The following is a 12,866-nucleotide window of genomic DNA, read 5'->3' as shown; positions in this document are numbered from 1 at the left end:
GGGACACACGCTCATGAGCATGCACGTGCACAAACACACACACACACACAAGTTTTATGCTATTAAGAATGCAGAGCATAGGGAAAGGACTCCATTAGTAAATATCTTGCCTTGGTATACATGAGAACTCAAATTTGATCACCATAACCTATGTTTACACAAATAGAAACAACAAAAACAGGCATGGTTTTATGCTTTATAATTCCAGCACATGACAGGGATCAGCAGGATCTCCGGGACTCACTGGCCAGCCCAGTGAGAAAGTCTGTCTCTTAAAAACAAGGGAGACAGAGCCTGAGGAACAACCCCCAAGTTTGACTGCTGCCTTCCATGTACACACACATACACATGAAGAATGGAATTACTATTTGCAGGAAAATGGATGGGATTGGAGAGGAACTGAGAAGGGTAGGCTCAAGGAATTAATCATGTTTTCCTCTCTCATGTGAAAAACCACTAACAGGAAGACGAAAGGGTCCATGCAGAAGGAGCGGGCGGGTAGATGACGGATGCGAATGGGATCAGCGTGCACACATGGCCTGTAAAGAAGGCTGCAATGCAGTGCATTCTCCTGAACAACTAATCTGTAGTAATAAAGAACCCCACTCCCCATCGGGGTTGCTTTCTGATGCAATGAGGCAGACAAAAATAACAAAATAACAAAAAATAATAGTCTTATATGAAGTGGAGGCAAATGATATAAGGAAGGAGAGGACGTTGGTGGATGTGTCTGTGGGTGACCTCCAAGGCCTCAAGTCGTTCCAGAAAGGATAGTTACTCCTACCTGTCCATGGCATTTAAAGTCACACAGGAGACACACCTCATGACGTGTCTGTGAGGGAATTTCCCAAGGGAGGGAGCTCGGAAGGCTGGACCCACCTGCCTGTGGGTCTCACAATCCCCCATTCCAGGGTTCTAGACTGAATACAAAACAGGAAAGACGAGAAAGCAAGCAAAGTCACAGCAGTCAGCTCCCTTTGCTGCCTGACTGCAGGCGGCATGACCAGACACCCTAGGCCCCTGCTGCCATGACCTCCCTGCCATGGTGGACTGCGAGCCGAATGAACTCATCCTTCTGTAAACCACTTTGGTCAGGTGCTTTGTCATAGTAATAAAAATAGCAGAGGCGCAGGTGTATCTGATATAAGAATACTCTGAGGAGAAAGGACGGGAGCAAGTTCTTCCGGGTCAGAGCTGATCATAGGCACTGGAGGAACAGCAAGGTCCCTGTGACTGGAACAGGAGGGAGTAGTGACCCTGTGACCGGAACAGAGACGCTGCAGAGGAGAGAGTGGTGAGGGAGGAGGGATCAGCACAGGCTTTTAGGAATCCCTGCGAGAGCTTTGACCTTTGCTCTCAGTACGATTGTTTTTTTAACCATCAAGAACTTGCAACACACAAAACAGGCATGATCAGAGTTGTGTTGTAAAGAGTAGCGTGGTTGAGAACAGATAGGGTATAAGCTGGATCTGTTGTTATTGTAGTGATGTAGGTGAGAGGTTGGTAGAGGGCTCTGTGGCTGGACTGTGGAGGTGGCCCATATTGACGGTAAAATCTTGTTAGATGGCAGGCAAGTGTTGACTAGATGTGAGATACGGAAGGAAAGAATCAAGGATGTCTCCAAAACTTGGGGCCTGAGGCACCTGAGCAATTGGAAAGGTATTATTGACCTTTTTTTGGAGAAAGTATAGATTTAAAGACTAGAAATTTGAAAAATAAATCATGGGATTGGTTTGAAATCCAATATGCCTGGAATAATGGCATGAAGGATTATGGTGGAACTAGAATTGTCTGTTGAAGATATATATTTGTGGATTATGTTTCTAAGATGATTCCATAATGCTTCTCATGAGCCAATAAGAAAGATTAAGAAAAGGGGGCACCTGGAAAGACAGCTTAGTGGTTAAGAGCACTTGGTTTCTCAGATAATGTGGGTTTGGTTCCCAGCACCCACACGGCATGTCACAGTCATCCATAGCTCCAATGTCAGGAGATCCAACACCCTCTTCTGGCCTCCACAGGTACCAGGTCCACATGTGAGATATACATGTATGTGTAGGCAAAATGCTCAAAACCTATGAAGTATAATAAGTACACTTTTTAAAAGAAAGTGAAAGTGCCCAGCTTAGCATCTTCTTTTTTTCTGAAACTATTCTACTAACTTCTCTAGAAAAAGTAAGCCACCTTCCTCTGGGAACTGCCCCTCTTTGAAATAGTTTGAGGGTCACATACTTCTTGCAATAGGATAAAATCTTCTCATTTGGCTCATTTAATTAATAGATACCAGTCACTTTGCTCATTGCATATTTTTAGATACACTTCTTATGATAAGTAGTTCATGTCTGAAATGAAAATAGCTCCGAGTCAGCCACAGCCTAACTATGAAGCCACACCAGCTGCTGACGAGGTGGCAGTTTATGCTTATGACAAGTTTACAGCTGAGAACTCCCTGCATCTATCAGGCTGGCTACCTGTGCCAACAATCCGTACAGACTGTTCAGATGAGCATGTTATCTTCTAGTTAACTCTATGATTAATAACATGTTGACATGTGTTCGATTACCTTCAGAAACTTTAAGAAAGAAAAAAACTACCAAAAAAAACTAGAAAAGGCTATTTAGATGGTAGAGAAGATCTTCAGGGCTGAAGGACTTCAACACAGAAGGTCAGAAGCAACAGGAAGAGCCATTACGCTGGGGAAGAACTTTGGGTTGCTGGAGAATTAGCACTCTTTGTGAATATACACTAGATCCTTACATAGCCACATAGAGGGGGCTGTTAGTTACTGTCGCTGGTTGCTTTTACTCTTTTGGCGTTTTTACTCTTGGGGGGCCCGCCTCCCAGCTTTCAAATAAATAGAGGCCTCATCTTACTTATAAATGCCAGGTTTTAGTTTGGCTTGCTTCTAGACAGCTTTTCTTGAATTATCCCATCTACCTTTTGCCTCTAGGCTTTTACCTTTATTTCTTTATACCTTTCTTTTTTTCTTATTCCATATCTGGCTGTGTAACTGGGTGCCTGGTCCCTTCTTTCCTCGCTCCTTCATCTCTCTTGCTTTCTTGCTCCTTGATCTTTCTTGCTCCTTCCTCTATGTATTCTGTCTGACAGCCCCACCTATCCTTTCTCCTGCCTCACTATTGGCTGTTCAGCTCTCTCTCTCTCTCTCTCTCTCTCTCTCTCTCTCTCTCTCTTTTTTTAGACCAGTCAGGTGTTTTAAACACACAAGTAACACAGCTTCACAGACTTAAACAAATGGAACATAAAAAAAAAAAACGCAGCACACCTTTGCATCATGAAAACAAATGTTCCACAGCATAAACAAATGTAACACATCTTAAAATAATATTCCACAAGTTACCCCCAACTTCAGGGAGTTGTAACAGACTCTGCAAGATGAAGCGGCTTCTCCGAGGTCACGCAGACCATGTGGCTGGTTTCGTTGGCACGGCGACTAAATGACAGGACAGAGGAACATTTGCTTTGCACTAGTAGGTTTCAACCCACAGCCCTTGGCTCTGCTGCTTTTAGGGCTGCTGTGGGGCAGAGCATCGTGGTGGTGAAGTATGTGGGGGAAGACTTAGGTCCTGGTGGGCAGGAAGCCGAGACCAAAGGAGGGGTAAGCGATAGCCTTTAAAGGGCTACCCCCTGCTGGCCTATTTCCTATAAGCAGGCTCAACCTCCTCAAGTTTCCAGAAGGTAACAAAACAGTATCTCCATTGAAGACAGAACAGTGGACACATGAGCCTAGGGGAACATCTCTTGGTCAAATAAACGCATGCCCCGACTGCATTCCCATTCATCACCCTTAGTCTGCCTTTTCCTGCTGTTGCTCCACCAGGCATGGAAGCCGATGTATTTCTAACAGCTGATGACATTGCCTTGGGTTTTTCTATTTTCCTTACAGGTGGATATGTGGAGGCTTTGGAGGTGACCAAAGAAACCCCAAGTCCAAGCACCATTAGGTCAAATTCCTCTTCAGAGAAGACGTACGATGATGTGGGGTGCTCCAGAGGAGATCTGTAAGTGAGCCCTGACCTCCCAGGAGCGGGGATGTGGTGAGACTCTGAAGGTGCGCTGGTTAACAGTCTTGTGTGTCTTTCTTCACAGACCAAAGTGGGACTTCTCCAGCTCATTCACCTCGGACAGCGGTAAGTGCTGGCTGGAATGGCAGAGTGCTTCTGAGGCTGAGTGGAGGCCATGAGCTTTTATTTGCACACATTTTCAGAGATTAAAAACTGAACATTGAGACTAAGGGCAGTGGGGCTGAGGCGTATTTAGAGGAGGGAATGGTTCTCTTGTGGCAGAAGCTTCTCCACATTGAAATCGCTCTGTTTGGGGCGCCTTCACAGCGCAAGACTGGTAAAGGGTATATGATTTTATTTAAAGTACTATCAGGGCTTCCTAGTACTTATTAATTTTTAATTACGTGAAAGGGGGGTAAGGGAGTATGTGCATGAATGCACAGGTGTCCGTGGGGGCCAGTTGTGTTAGATTCCCTGGAGCCGGAGTTTCAGGCTTTTTTTTTTATCCACTTGATGTGGGTGTGGGAACTGAACTTGGGTCCTCTGCAGAGTATGTAGCCCCAACTTCCTAGTGCTTTTAATATCAATATCAATATAGCCCAAAGTAATGATTCTCAACCTTCCTAATGCTGCGACCCTTTAATACAGGTTCTCATGGTCTGGTGATGCCCAACCATAAAATTATTTCCATTGCTACTTCACAATGGTAATTTTGTAATTGTTATGAATCATAATGTAAATATCTGATACGCAGGATATTTGATAAGTGACCATGGTGAACGGGAATGACCCACAGGTTAAGGACCACTGGCCTGAAGGCTTTGGCTGGCCTCCCCTCTCTCCTATGTCTGTGTAGCTCCATCTCACACTGTGTTCAGTTTTCCCCTTAAGAGGCTTCCCCTGCCAACTCTGCCTCTGCAGTTGCCATCCGAAAGGTATTTGCAGGTACCCATCCGTATTTACAGTAATACCTGGTGACTAAGCATTCAAATATATGGACCTCTGGGGCTATTCTCAAACCAACTACAGAGAATACTTAGTTTTTAGGTGGTGTTTTCTAATAACTTATAAAATAGCAGGTTTTCATATCTTTTTTTAGATATCCATAATTTTGCTTACCCCTCCCTTTTTTCCCCCTTTTCTCCTATCCTCTTTCCCATTTCCTGCTTAGACCTACAGAGTGAGTTCCAGGACAGCCTGAGCTGAAGAGTGAGACAGTCTCTTTCTTTGTAATATCTCACACACACACACACACACACACACACACACACACACACACGGACTAATCAAATACTATTCTGGTCTGGCTCCTTAGAATCCAGAAATTTGACACATAGGAACAACTTTAGAGAACATTAAGTCCAATACTCACTTTTTTAAAACCTTCAACTTTATTGGTAGCTTCAAGAACACACTAAGACAATAACCTTCAACTTTTATTGACTTGTTATACTTTCAAAAAACTGATATATCTATATACATATTGTATGTACAATACTCACTTTTTAATGAGAGAACACAGGTGCAGAAGTCCAGAGAGAAGTTCCAAAACTCTGCGAACTGTGTTCCAGTCAAGTTTGAAACTTTGATCGTTATACGTTGAATCCAATACCGTTTCCTCTGGACTCCGTTTCCAGGCTGCAACCTGCATGTGTTAAGCCTACAACCTGTGTCTATTAATCTTATGCATTAGGCTGATGCAAAGAGAGACATTCTTCCATATCCGTGGGCTTCCCTTTGTTTCCCCAGTTGTGTAGCACACTGTCTCGCGCACAGAAGATGACAGCTGTTTTGCACTAACTGTGGGAAGGAAGAGGGTGAAAGGAATGTGTCTGTTGAGAAACCAGCTGCCTTTAGCTGAACCAGAGCCCACATGAAATCACACGCAGGAGATGTGCCCCGTTCTCGAGTCTACAGAGCTCTAGAGATGCTTATGAATTCTTACCATGTGCTTATGAAAACAGGCATATATTTCAACAAAGATCGCTTAACTAAAGAAAGTTGAAAGTACTTGGCAGTTCACAGGTGCTAATTTTGTTGTTGTTGTGTTGATTTCAGAAGAAAATAGTGAAGAAATGTATGAAGACATCTACAAAACAAAGAATAATGAGCAAAAGCCAGAGTGAGTTTCTTTGGTGGGTCTGGACTGTAGACTGACAGTGGTTCCCATTACCTAGTAAGCCCGGGTTTAAGACGTGGCCCCATCTCCCAAGACCATCCTTGAGGGAAGATTATGTGGAGTGACGATATGTTATTAAAAACACTGCATTGTCATTGGCAGCATATTCATCAGTGTGTGCAATCATACATCATAAGATTGAAGATTTATTGCTTTCTCCTTTGAGAAAAATGTTCATTTTCAAGAGTAAAGAGCTTTTGCTTGTTGAGAAGTGTTTGAGACAGGGGAGGTAAATAACAATAGAATTTGTCTTGACTTTATAATTGCTTTTCCAGGATCAAAGCAATAAATATAGCTTCGCTTTGGTCTTTGTGAGTTAGTCAGACCGACTCCAGGATTTGGAACTTACTCACTGGTATTGCAAATGATGTTTGTTCACATGGTCAACACTGGCCAATCTTAACTAAAAAAGAGCAAGGTAAAGCAAAGAGCATAGTTACCAGTGAGGAGTCTGGGGATTGAGGGCACAGTGATACTGGGCTGGTTATGTGGGTGAACTCCCTTTTGACTCCATCCTGCTAAGCCAAAAGGATGTTGAGAATTTCGGCATCAACTGGCCCATCGCTACATCACCGCAGCTGTCCACTCGGTTACTGGAGACTTTGTTAAGGACCAGAGATGGCAATTCCTGGAGCCGGCAATTCTCTGAGGTGTCTCTAGCCCCATTTGGAGTGAGTCTTTTCCCCAAATTATTTTCTCCTTGGAAAGGAAGATTTTACTTCATAATCTCTACAAAAATGAACACTATTTGTGGCAGATGAATGTTTGTACACACTATAATTTCTCTCTCAATGGTTGCCTCAGATATGCTTCATGTCAGGATCTCAGCAGACCTCACTCCCAGTTGCTGAGGCCTTCCCTTGTCCTTCCTCAAGGGAGTCTCTTTTGAACGTGAGACTGGCGTTCTGGTCCTAGATGATCTCCAGCACTCTGTCCCAGTCCTCAAATGCCATGCTGTTTTATCTCCTCATTCCTCTCAGTGTAGATGGAAGGGCAGCGCTGAGAAGATTGCAGCAGCTCTTCAGGAAAGAGAAGGGCGTATTCAGGGTGAAGAAAGCCAAGTCGAGAGAAAACGTCAGGTAAGCCTTTAGCCTTTCCTCCTGGCTATCAGCAACGCTGACTTGCAGGATGGTTGCTGTTTCCTATCCAATTCTCAGCACCAGTGACAAGAGCATCAGAGTCCACAACAATAAAGGCCCCAGTATATGACACCCTAAAAAAACTGGTGAGAAAAAAATTTACCATATAGGCAAGCAAGATCCAGAATAAAAAAAATCTGTAGCCGTCCTCAGCCCCTCATGTCGTTATCATGAAACATTATGTCAGTAGTTGTACCCTTTCATGTCTTCTTGGCCACATGCTCTCCCCCGGTCTTCATGTCCTGTTGGCCACACGCTCTCCAGTGGTCTTCATGTCCTCTTGGCCACACGCTCTCCAGCGGTCTTACTTGTGTACACGTCAATGTTTACTTTGTCTCTTTTGAAAGCAGCAATCCTGGTATCATGTGGGCAGGGGTAACCTGGTCTGCTGAATGGCCGGTGTATCTCAAGATCTTGGACTTAGAGAGATCCGGTCCACTATTAGCCTTTGGGGAGGTTCCAAATTAACCAGCAGTGACAGAGACAGGACTTTCTTCCATTTGTGCTCACGGAACCGTGCTTCCCTCATGGATGCAATGGAAGGGGACTATACGATCTCTGGGGACAGGTCTCTCTGCGCAATATCAACACAGACAGGTCTAGAGCCGTACTTTGTGAAGGTACTAGAAAATAATTTGCCAAGATCATCACCTGCACTGAGATGGAAGGAAACTATTCTCCTCTAATGTTCTTCCCAATTACAAAGCCTTGGAATTTTGTGATTTTAAGTCCAGTCATGTGCTGGAACTAGATCTCCTGAGAGATCCGATGGGCAGGCGTGTGAGCACTGTATCTTAGTCAGTCTGGACCACAGCAGAAGAGACTATTTGATTTTCTGTCTCCCTTCAGGACAGAAACTATATCCGGTCATCTTACTCACCCAGCATAAGAGCCTGGCTCATGGCTCCTACAAAAATACCTGTAGTACTGAGTTTAAATTAAAGGCATCAAATAAATAGGTTTTTCTTCTTTTCTATATTTTTCCTTTCCCTTTTCTTATCACATGTCTCTTTCCACATGACCTCTTAAGCAAAGAGAGACGAGGAGAATGAAATCTAGCTGGGCTACATGTCCTCTTCCACTGAGCAATTTGCTATCTTGTTTCCACTGGACCTGGGTTTCTCTGGGGCCATCTTCCTTTGGCTTATAAAACACAGAACAGCTGCAGTCTGTGGAGTCCCCATGAATTAGTTCACCTGTACACTGTTCTTTCCCATCAATCCTCGTACTCATTCAGTAGATCTGACTATGTGGTAGGAGATTCCAACGCAGCCTGAGTGTTCTCGTTAGCAAGTGGGTTACGGGCAGTCCACAGGAATGAATGCGCTCATTTGGAATGGAGTAGAGCCAATCAGAACAGAACTGCAAGTGTCTCACTTCAGTACCATCTGGACTAGGGCACCTGCCATCAGGATGGCATTTTGGATATATCCGATAATTATGCATAACTTTGTTCCTTGACCTTTTTTTCTTTTCTCCATTAGCAATGGATTTTCCATGTCACTGCCTGACTTAGGTAAGTAGTGTTTACTTGGTGTTGTCCACTGATATTGTTGTCTTTAGGACTGATGTGTTAAGGGGCAGCAGAAGAGCATTGATAATCTTTCCTGCTTTCCCAGTGAAAACTGGACCCATCGGAATATCTTAAACAATGGCACTTCCTGCTTTGGAGAAATGAGAAACACTTTTTTGGAACTTCCATAAGCAGATGTTGCTGTCTTTATAGGAGGCTCTAGGACCCACATCTGTGCTTTGTGATTGGGATTTGTCCCCAAGACTCTCACTATGAATCTTAGACATTCTGCATTGGTCCGCATACCTCTGATGGATTTGATAGCCAGATTAAAACATGATAAATTGAGTATGGACATGCTGCAGGCTGCACACTAGCTGAAAAAGAATGGGTTACTGGAACACTGTTTTCTATGCTGTTAAAACAGTGCTGTTTAAGTCACCACAGTGCCTGACATATAGGATGTCATGTATTGACAGGGCACTCGATACATGTCCAGTCCACGGGATCTGTCAACAACAGAGGGCTGTGTGCCTTTTGATCATTGTTTTTGGTTCACGGGCACTAGCAGGAAAGTTACTTCCGTTTGTAACTGTGACTTAGTGATTCAAGCATCTAGTTCAGAAATATAAGCTGCCACAGCAAATAACAAAGGTTACAATAGGACGTGATAGAACCGCAGCTCTCCCAGATAGTGTCATAAAAAAGTTAGAGACAACCTAAAGTAGGAATGCATCTTACAGATAGATTACCCTAATCCTCAAATCCACAAACCAAATTGCTCCAAAGTCTGAAACTTTTTTATTACTACCATAATTGAAAAATTCTATACCTGACTTCATGTGACAGGTGTGTCACATAGCAGGCACAGTAAACTACTGTATGAAATTACCTTTGGGATATGTGTATTAAGTGTATATGGAACATTACTAATTAATTTCAAGTTTATATTTGGCTGCTATATCCAAGATACCGTCTCTACATATCTCATTGTATATATACAAACACTCTAAAATCCAAACAGATTTGACATCTTAAATTTTCTTTCCTAAATCACCAAGTGATGTCAAACTATACCCTCACCCAAAGCTTAAAGGTATTGAGATAAATTAGTAGAACTAAGAGTGACTGTGGATGATTGAACATGGATCGTGAGTATATCAGACTGTCCCAGATTTGTTCAGAAGGCAAATCATCTGAAAATCATGGAATTCTATACTGCATTGGCAGTGTGAACATTACAAGCTGGAAATGTCTCATTATGATTCTGTATTAACTCAGACTCAGTGTAATACAGTAGTATTGCAAAGGAACAATTACTTCCAACCAATACAATTTTGTATGTGTTAGGAAGACATCAGCAAAGACCATCCCCACCCCCACTGGATATTAAGAAAAGCCCTATCAATATGTTAGCAATGTAAATTATTTTTAAGTTCCAGAAAATGGGGACAGCTTACCATTTTAACGAAATCAAGCTGATGTAAATGCACATGCAGGTCAGGTGATCAGAGAGCTCCCTGCTTTTTATTCCCTCCGTTGAATTTCTTCCCCAAAGAGACTCGTTTTGTTTCCACCTGTCTCTGTAATCAGATAACAGGCTTGAGGGTCTATCTGGATAATTAGGTCATTGTGTATAATGTGGAAAGCCAGAGTATATAAAGCATACCTAATACATATACATATATATATACATATATATATGTATATATATATATACATATATATATATATATATATATATATATATATATATATATATATATATATATATATATTTTGGTCCTGTCTGTGCCCTAGGAATTAGGTCTCAGGACGTCATCATCTACGACGACGTGGACACAAGCGAGAAAGAACCAAAGTAAGACAATTCACTTCACTGGTCATCTCTGCTTGCGCCAGCTGCTGCCTGGTGTTTGTTAACTGCATCAGAGAGCCAGGTCCTGGGAGAACACGCCCCCCCACCAGGCATCCCAACAGTGGTACCCAGCCAAAGACGTTGGAGCTTCAGGGTGTTTTTGTTTCTTATCTTTGAGTCTGGAGACTTGGAATTGTCAACACATTTAACTACTAATCTTTTGTGTACACTGCAAAATACAGGGTAGCCCAGGCTGTTTGACAGAAGAGTTTACAAGGTCTAAGCCACTGTCATCTGTAGAAAGGAAGCCATTCTTTCCTCAGTGCCCCTTGTGGCTTCTTCCTTCCCATCTCCACCAAGCAGCTGGTGATGGCGGTCTTTAATTTTCATCCCCCTGTCCCTGCTCACTCTATTTGGACTTGTAATAATCCTTAGTCAAACCCAAGAGACATTCTTGAGATCATACCATACTTGGATTTTTCTACAGTGCTTTAACATTTTGGTTATTCCATCCTTAAAAGGGTCCTGCTCCCCTTGTGTTTCCAGGTAACTATTCCACGTTCCTCCTCTTGGCTCCTTAAGCTTTATGGGCGTTCTGGGTCAACCATCCATACCTAGCGTATTGTATGTTCTTCGGATGTCCTATAACAGCTCTATTCTCCCTCCATACGCTCCTTGCTTTTCCTTTTTGCAGGATGCAGATTATTTTGTGTATGCTAAGCGAGCTCTGCATAGCCTCATCCTTCATTTATGTTATTTCATTTCCAAGGTTTTGCTAAGTTGTCCGAACTGGCCTTGAACTTGGGATCTTGCTGCCAAGTAGCGTGAATTAGAGGTGTGATTCCCCTAGTCTTCACTTCTGTATATCTTTTACTGTTCTCTCACCTACACCCAAGATTCAATTATAACCAAGACATCAATTTATATTTTAAGGTCAGATATTTTTTCTGAGTTCCTGTAAGCCTACAAGGCAACACTATCTAAACTCAGGAGGTCTGTAGTAATGCAGAATGCCAAGTTTTCTTGTCCAAACTTTTCTTCTAATCTCTGTGTTAGTGATTAGAAACACAGTCACCCTTGTGCTTTATCCCTGAGCTCCTCCAATCTCCTGCCCGCCCTTCCAAGTCCTTGTTTTAATGTCTTAGGAGTGTTCTCGCTTCTTCCCCCTCCACACAGCCACAATTCCCACCTTTGCTTCTAAGATTCCTGCAAAAGCCCCCGAGTCGCCATTTCTCTTTCATTTCAGCTTTGTTTTTCTAAAGTTTCAAAGCTACAAATATAACCACCAGCTTTGAACCCTCCGTGGTTTTATGCATCATTCTCGAAATGAAGTTCTCACTGCCCCAGGCGGCCCTCGGCCTCCCCTGCACTCTCTCCATTCTGCACCACCGGGAGGCTCTTGAACTCTAAAACCGCCAAACATTTCAAACCTTCAAGTGTTCAAACATCATTCATTCATTCAACAAATACTTACTGATCATGTACTCTATGCCAGACACTGGGTATAAAGCAATTCACAGACAAGATAGGATACCTAGGTCTTTTGGTGTGTGTATGTGTGTATGTGTGAGAGAGAGAGAGAAGAGAGAGAGAGAGAGAGAGATTTGTCCAATAAACAATGAACAATCAAACCTATAGCTCTGTGTTTGCAGTTGGTTGTGCTGGGCCAGAATATTTGAAAGTAGACATAGGCGTATAGGAAGCACTGTACTCAGCCCTGGTTATTTCATTTGGGCTTTTGGCAAATTGCCCAAGGTTCCCTTGGACTTCTGCCTTCACTTTCCAAGCTGCTCAGATTACAGGTGTGATACCCCAGGCATGATGACATCTTTATATTTCTTTGAAGTATTCTCTTATCCATACCCAAGACTTCAATTATAATCATGATGGAAATAATATCAAAATTTATATTTTAAGGTCAGAATTTTTTTTCTGAGTCACAGTAAGCATGGAGCCATGTTTGATATTAGCTTACAGTAGATCATTCGCCTCTCTGGTTTTATCTAATTGGGTTAAGTACCCCCTTTTATTAGACCATTATCCTTATAGTTGTAAGAATCCATTTTCTTGACTGTTTTCTCATAGTCTCAGAACTCTGTGATCCTACACCTGTGGATTTCAGATCTTTCAGTCATGTGGCCTGACTCAAAAATGT

The 12,866-nt window shown here is 42.8% G+C and overlaps 1 protein-coding gene across 3 annotated transcripts in view; it reads left to right on the top strand.

Annotated features, from left to right (window-relative positions):
- Nucleotides 1-12,866, top strand: part of Fyb2 (FYN binding protein 2) — a 104,091-nt gene that overhangs the window by 80,183 nt on the left and 11,042 nt on the right. For 2 of the 3 annotated variants that reach the window (XM_038334187.1, XM_038334188.2), the window contains exons 10-15: nucleotides 3,905-4,019; nucleotides 4,108-4,148; nucleotides 6,081-6,144; nucleotides 7,182-7,280; nucleotides 8,825-8,856; nucleotides 10,654-10,714. In XM_038334187.1, coding sequence (XP_038190115.1) covers nucleotides 3,905-4,019; nucleotides 4,108-4,148; nucleotides 6,081-6,144; nucleotides 7,182-7,280; nucleotides 8,825-8,856; nucleotides 10,654-10,714 — 412 coding nt within the window. The remainder of the gene's footprint in view (nucleotides 1-3,904; nucleotides 4,020-4,107; nucleotides 4,149-6,080; nucleotides 6,145-7,181; nucleotides 7,281-8,824; nucleotides 8,857-10,653; nucleotides 10,715-12,866) is intronic. The other variant, XR_005285875.1, reaches the window with a different exon arrangement.

The sequence above is a fragment of the Arvicola amphibius genome, chromosome 6 (assembly GCF_903992535.2).
Source record: "Arvicola amphibius chromosome 6, mArvAmp1.2, whole genome shotgun sequence".
NCBI classification, from domain to species: Eukaryota; Metazoa; Chordata; class Mammalia; order Rodentia; family Cricetidae; genus Arvicola; species Arvicola amphibius.
Note: the sequence above shows the minus strand (reverse complement) of the source record. Positions and strands in the feature narration are given on the sequence as shown.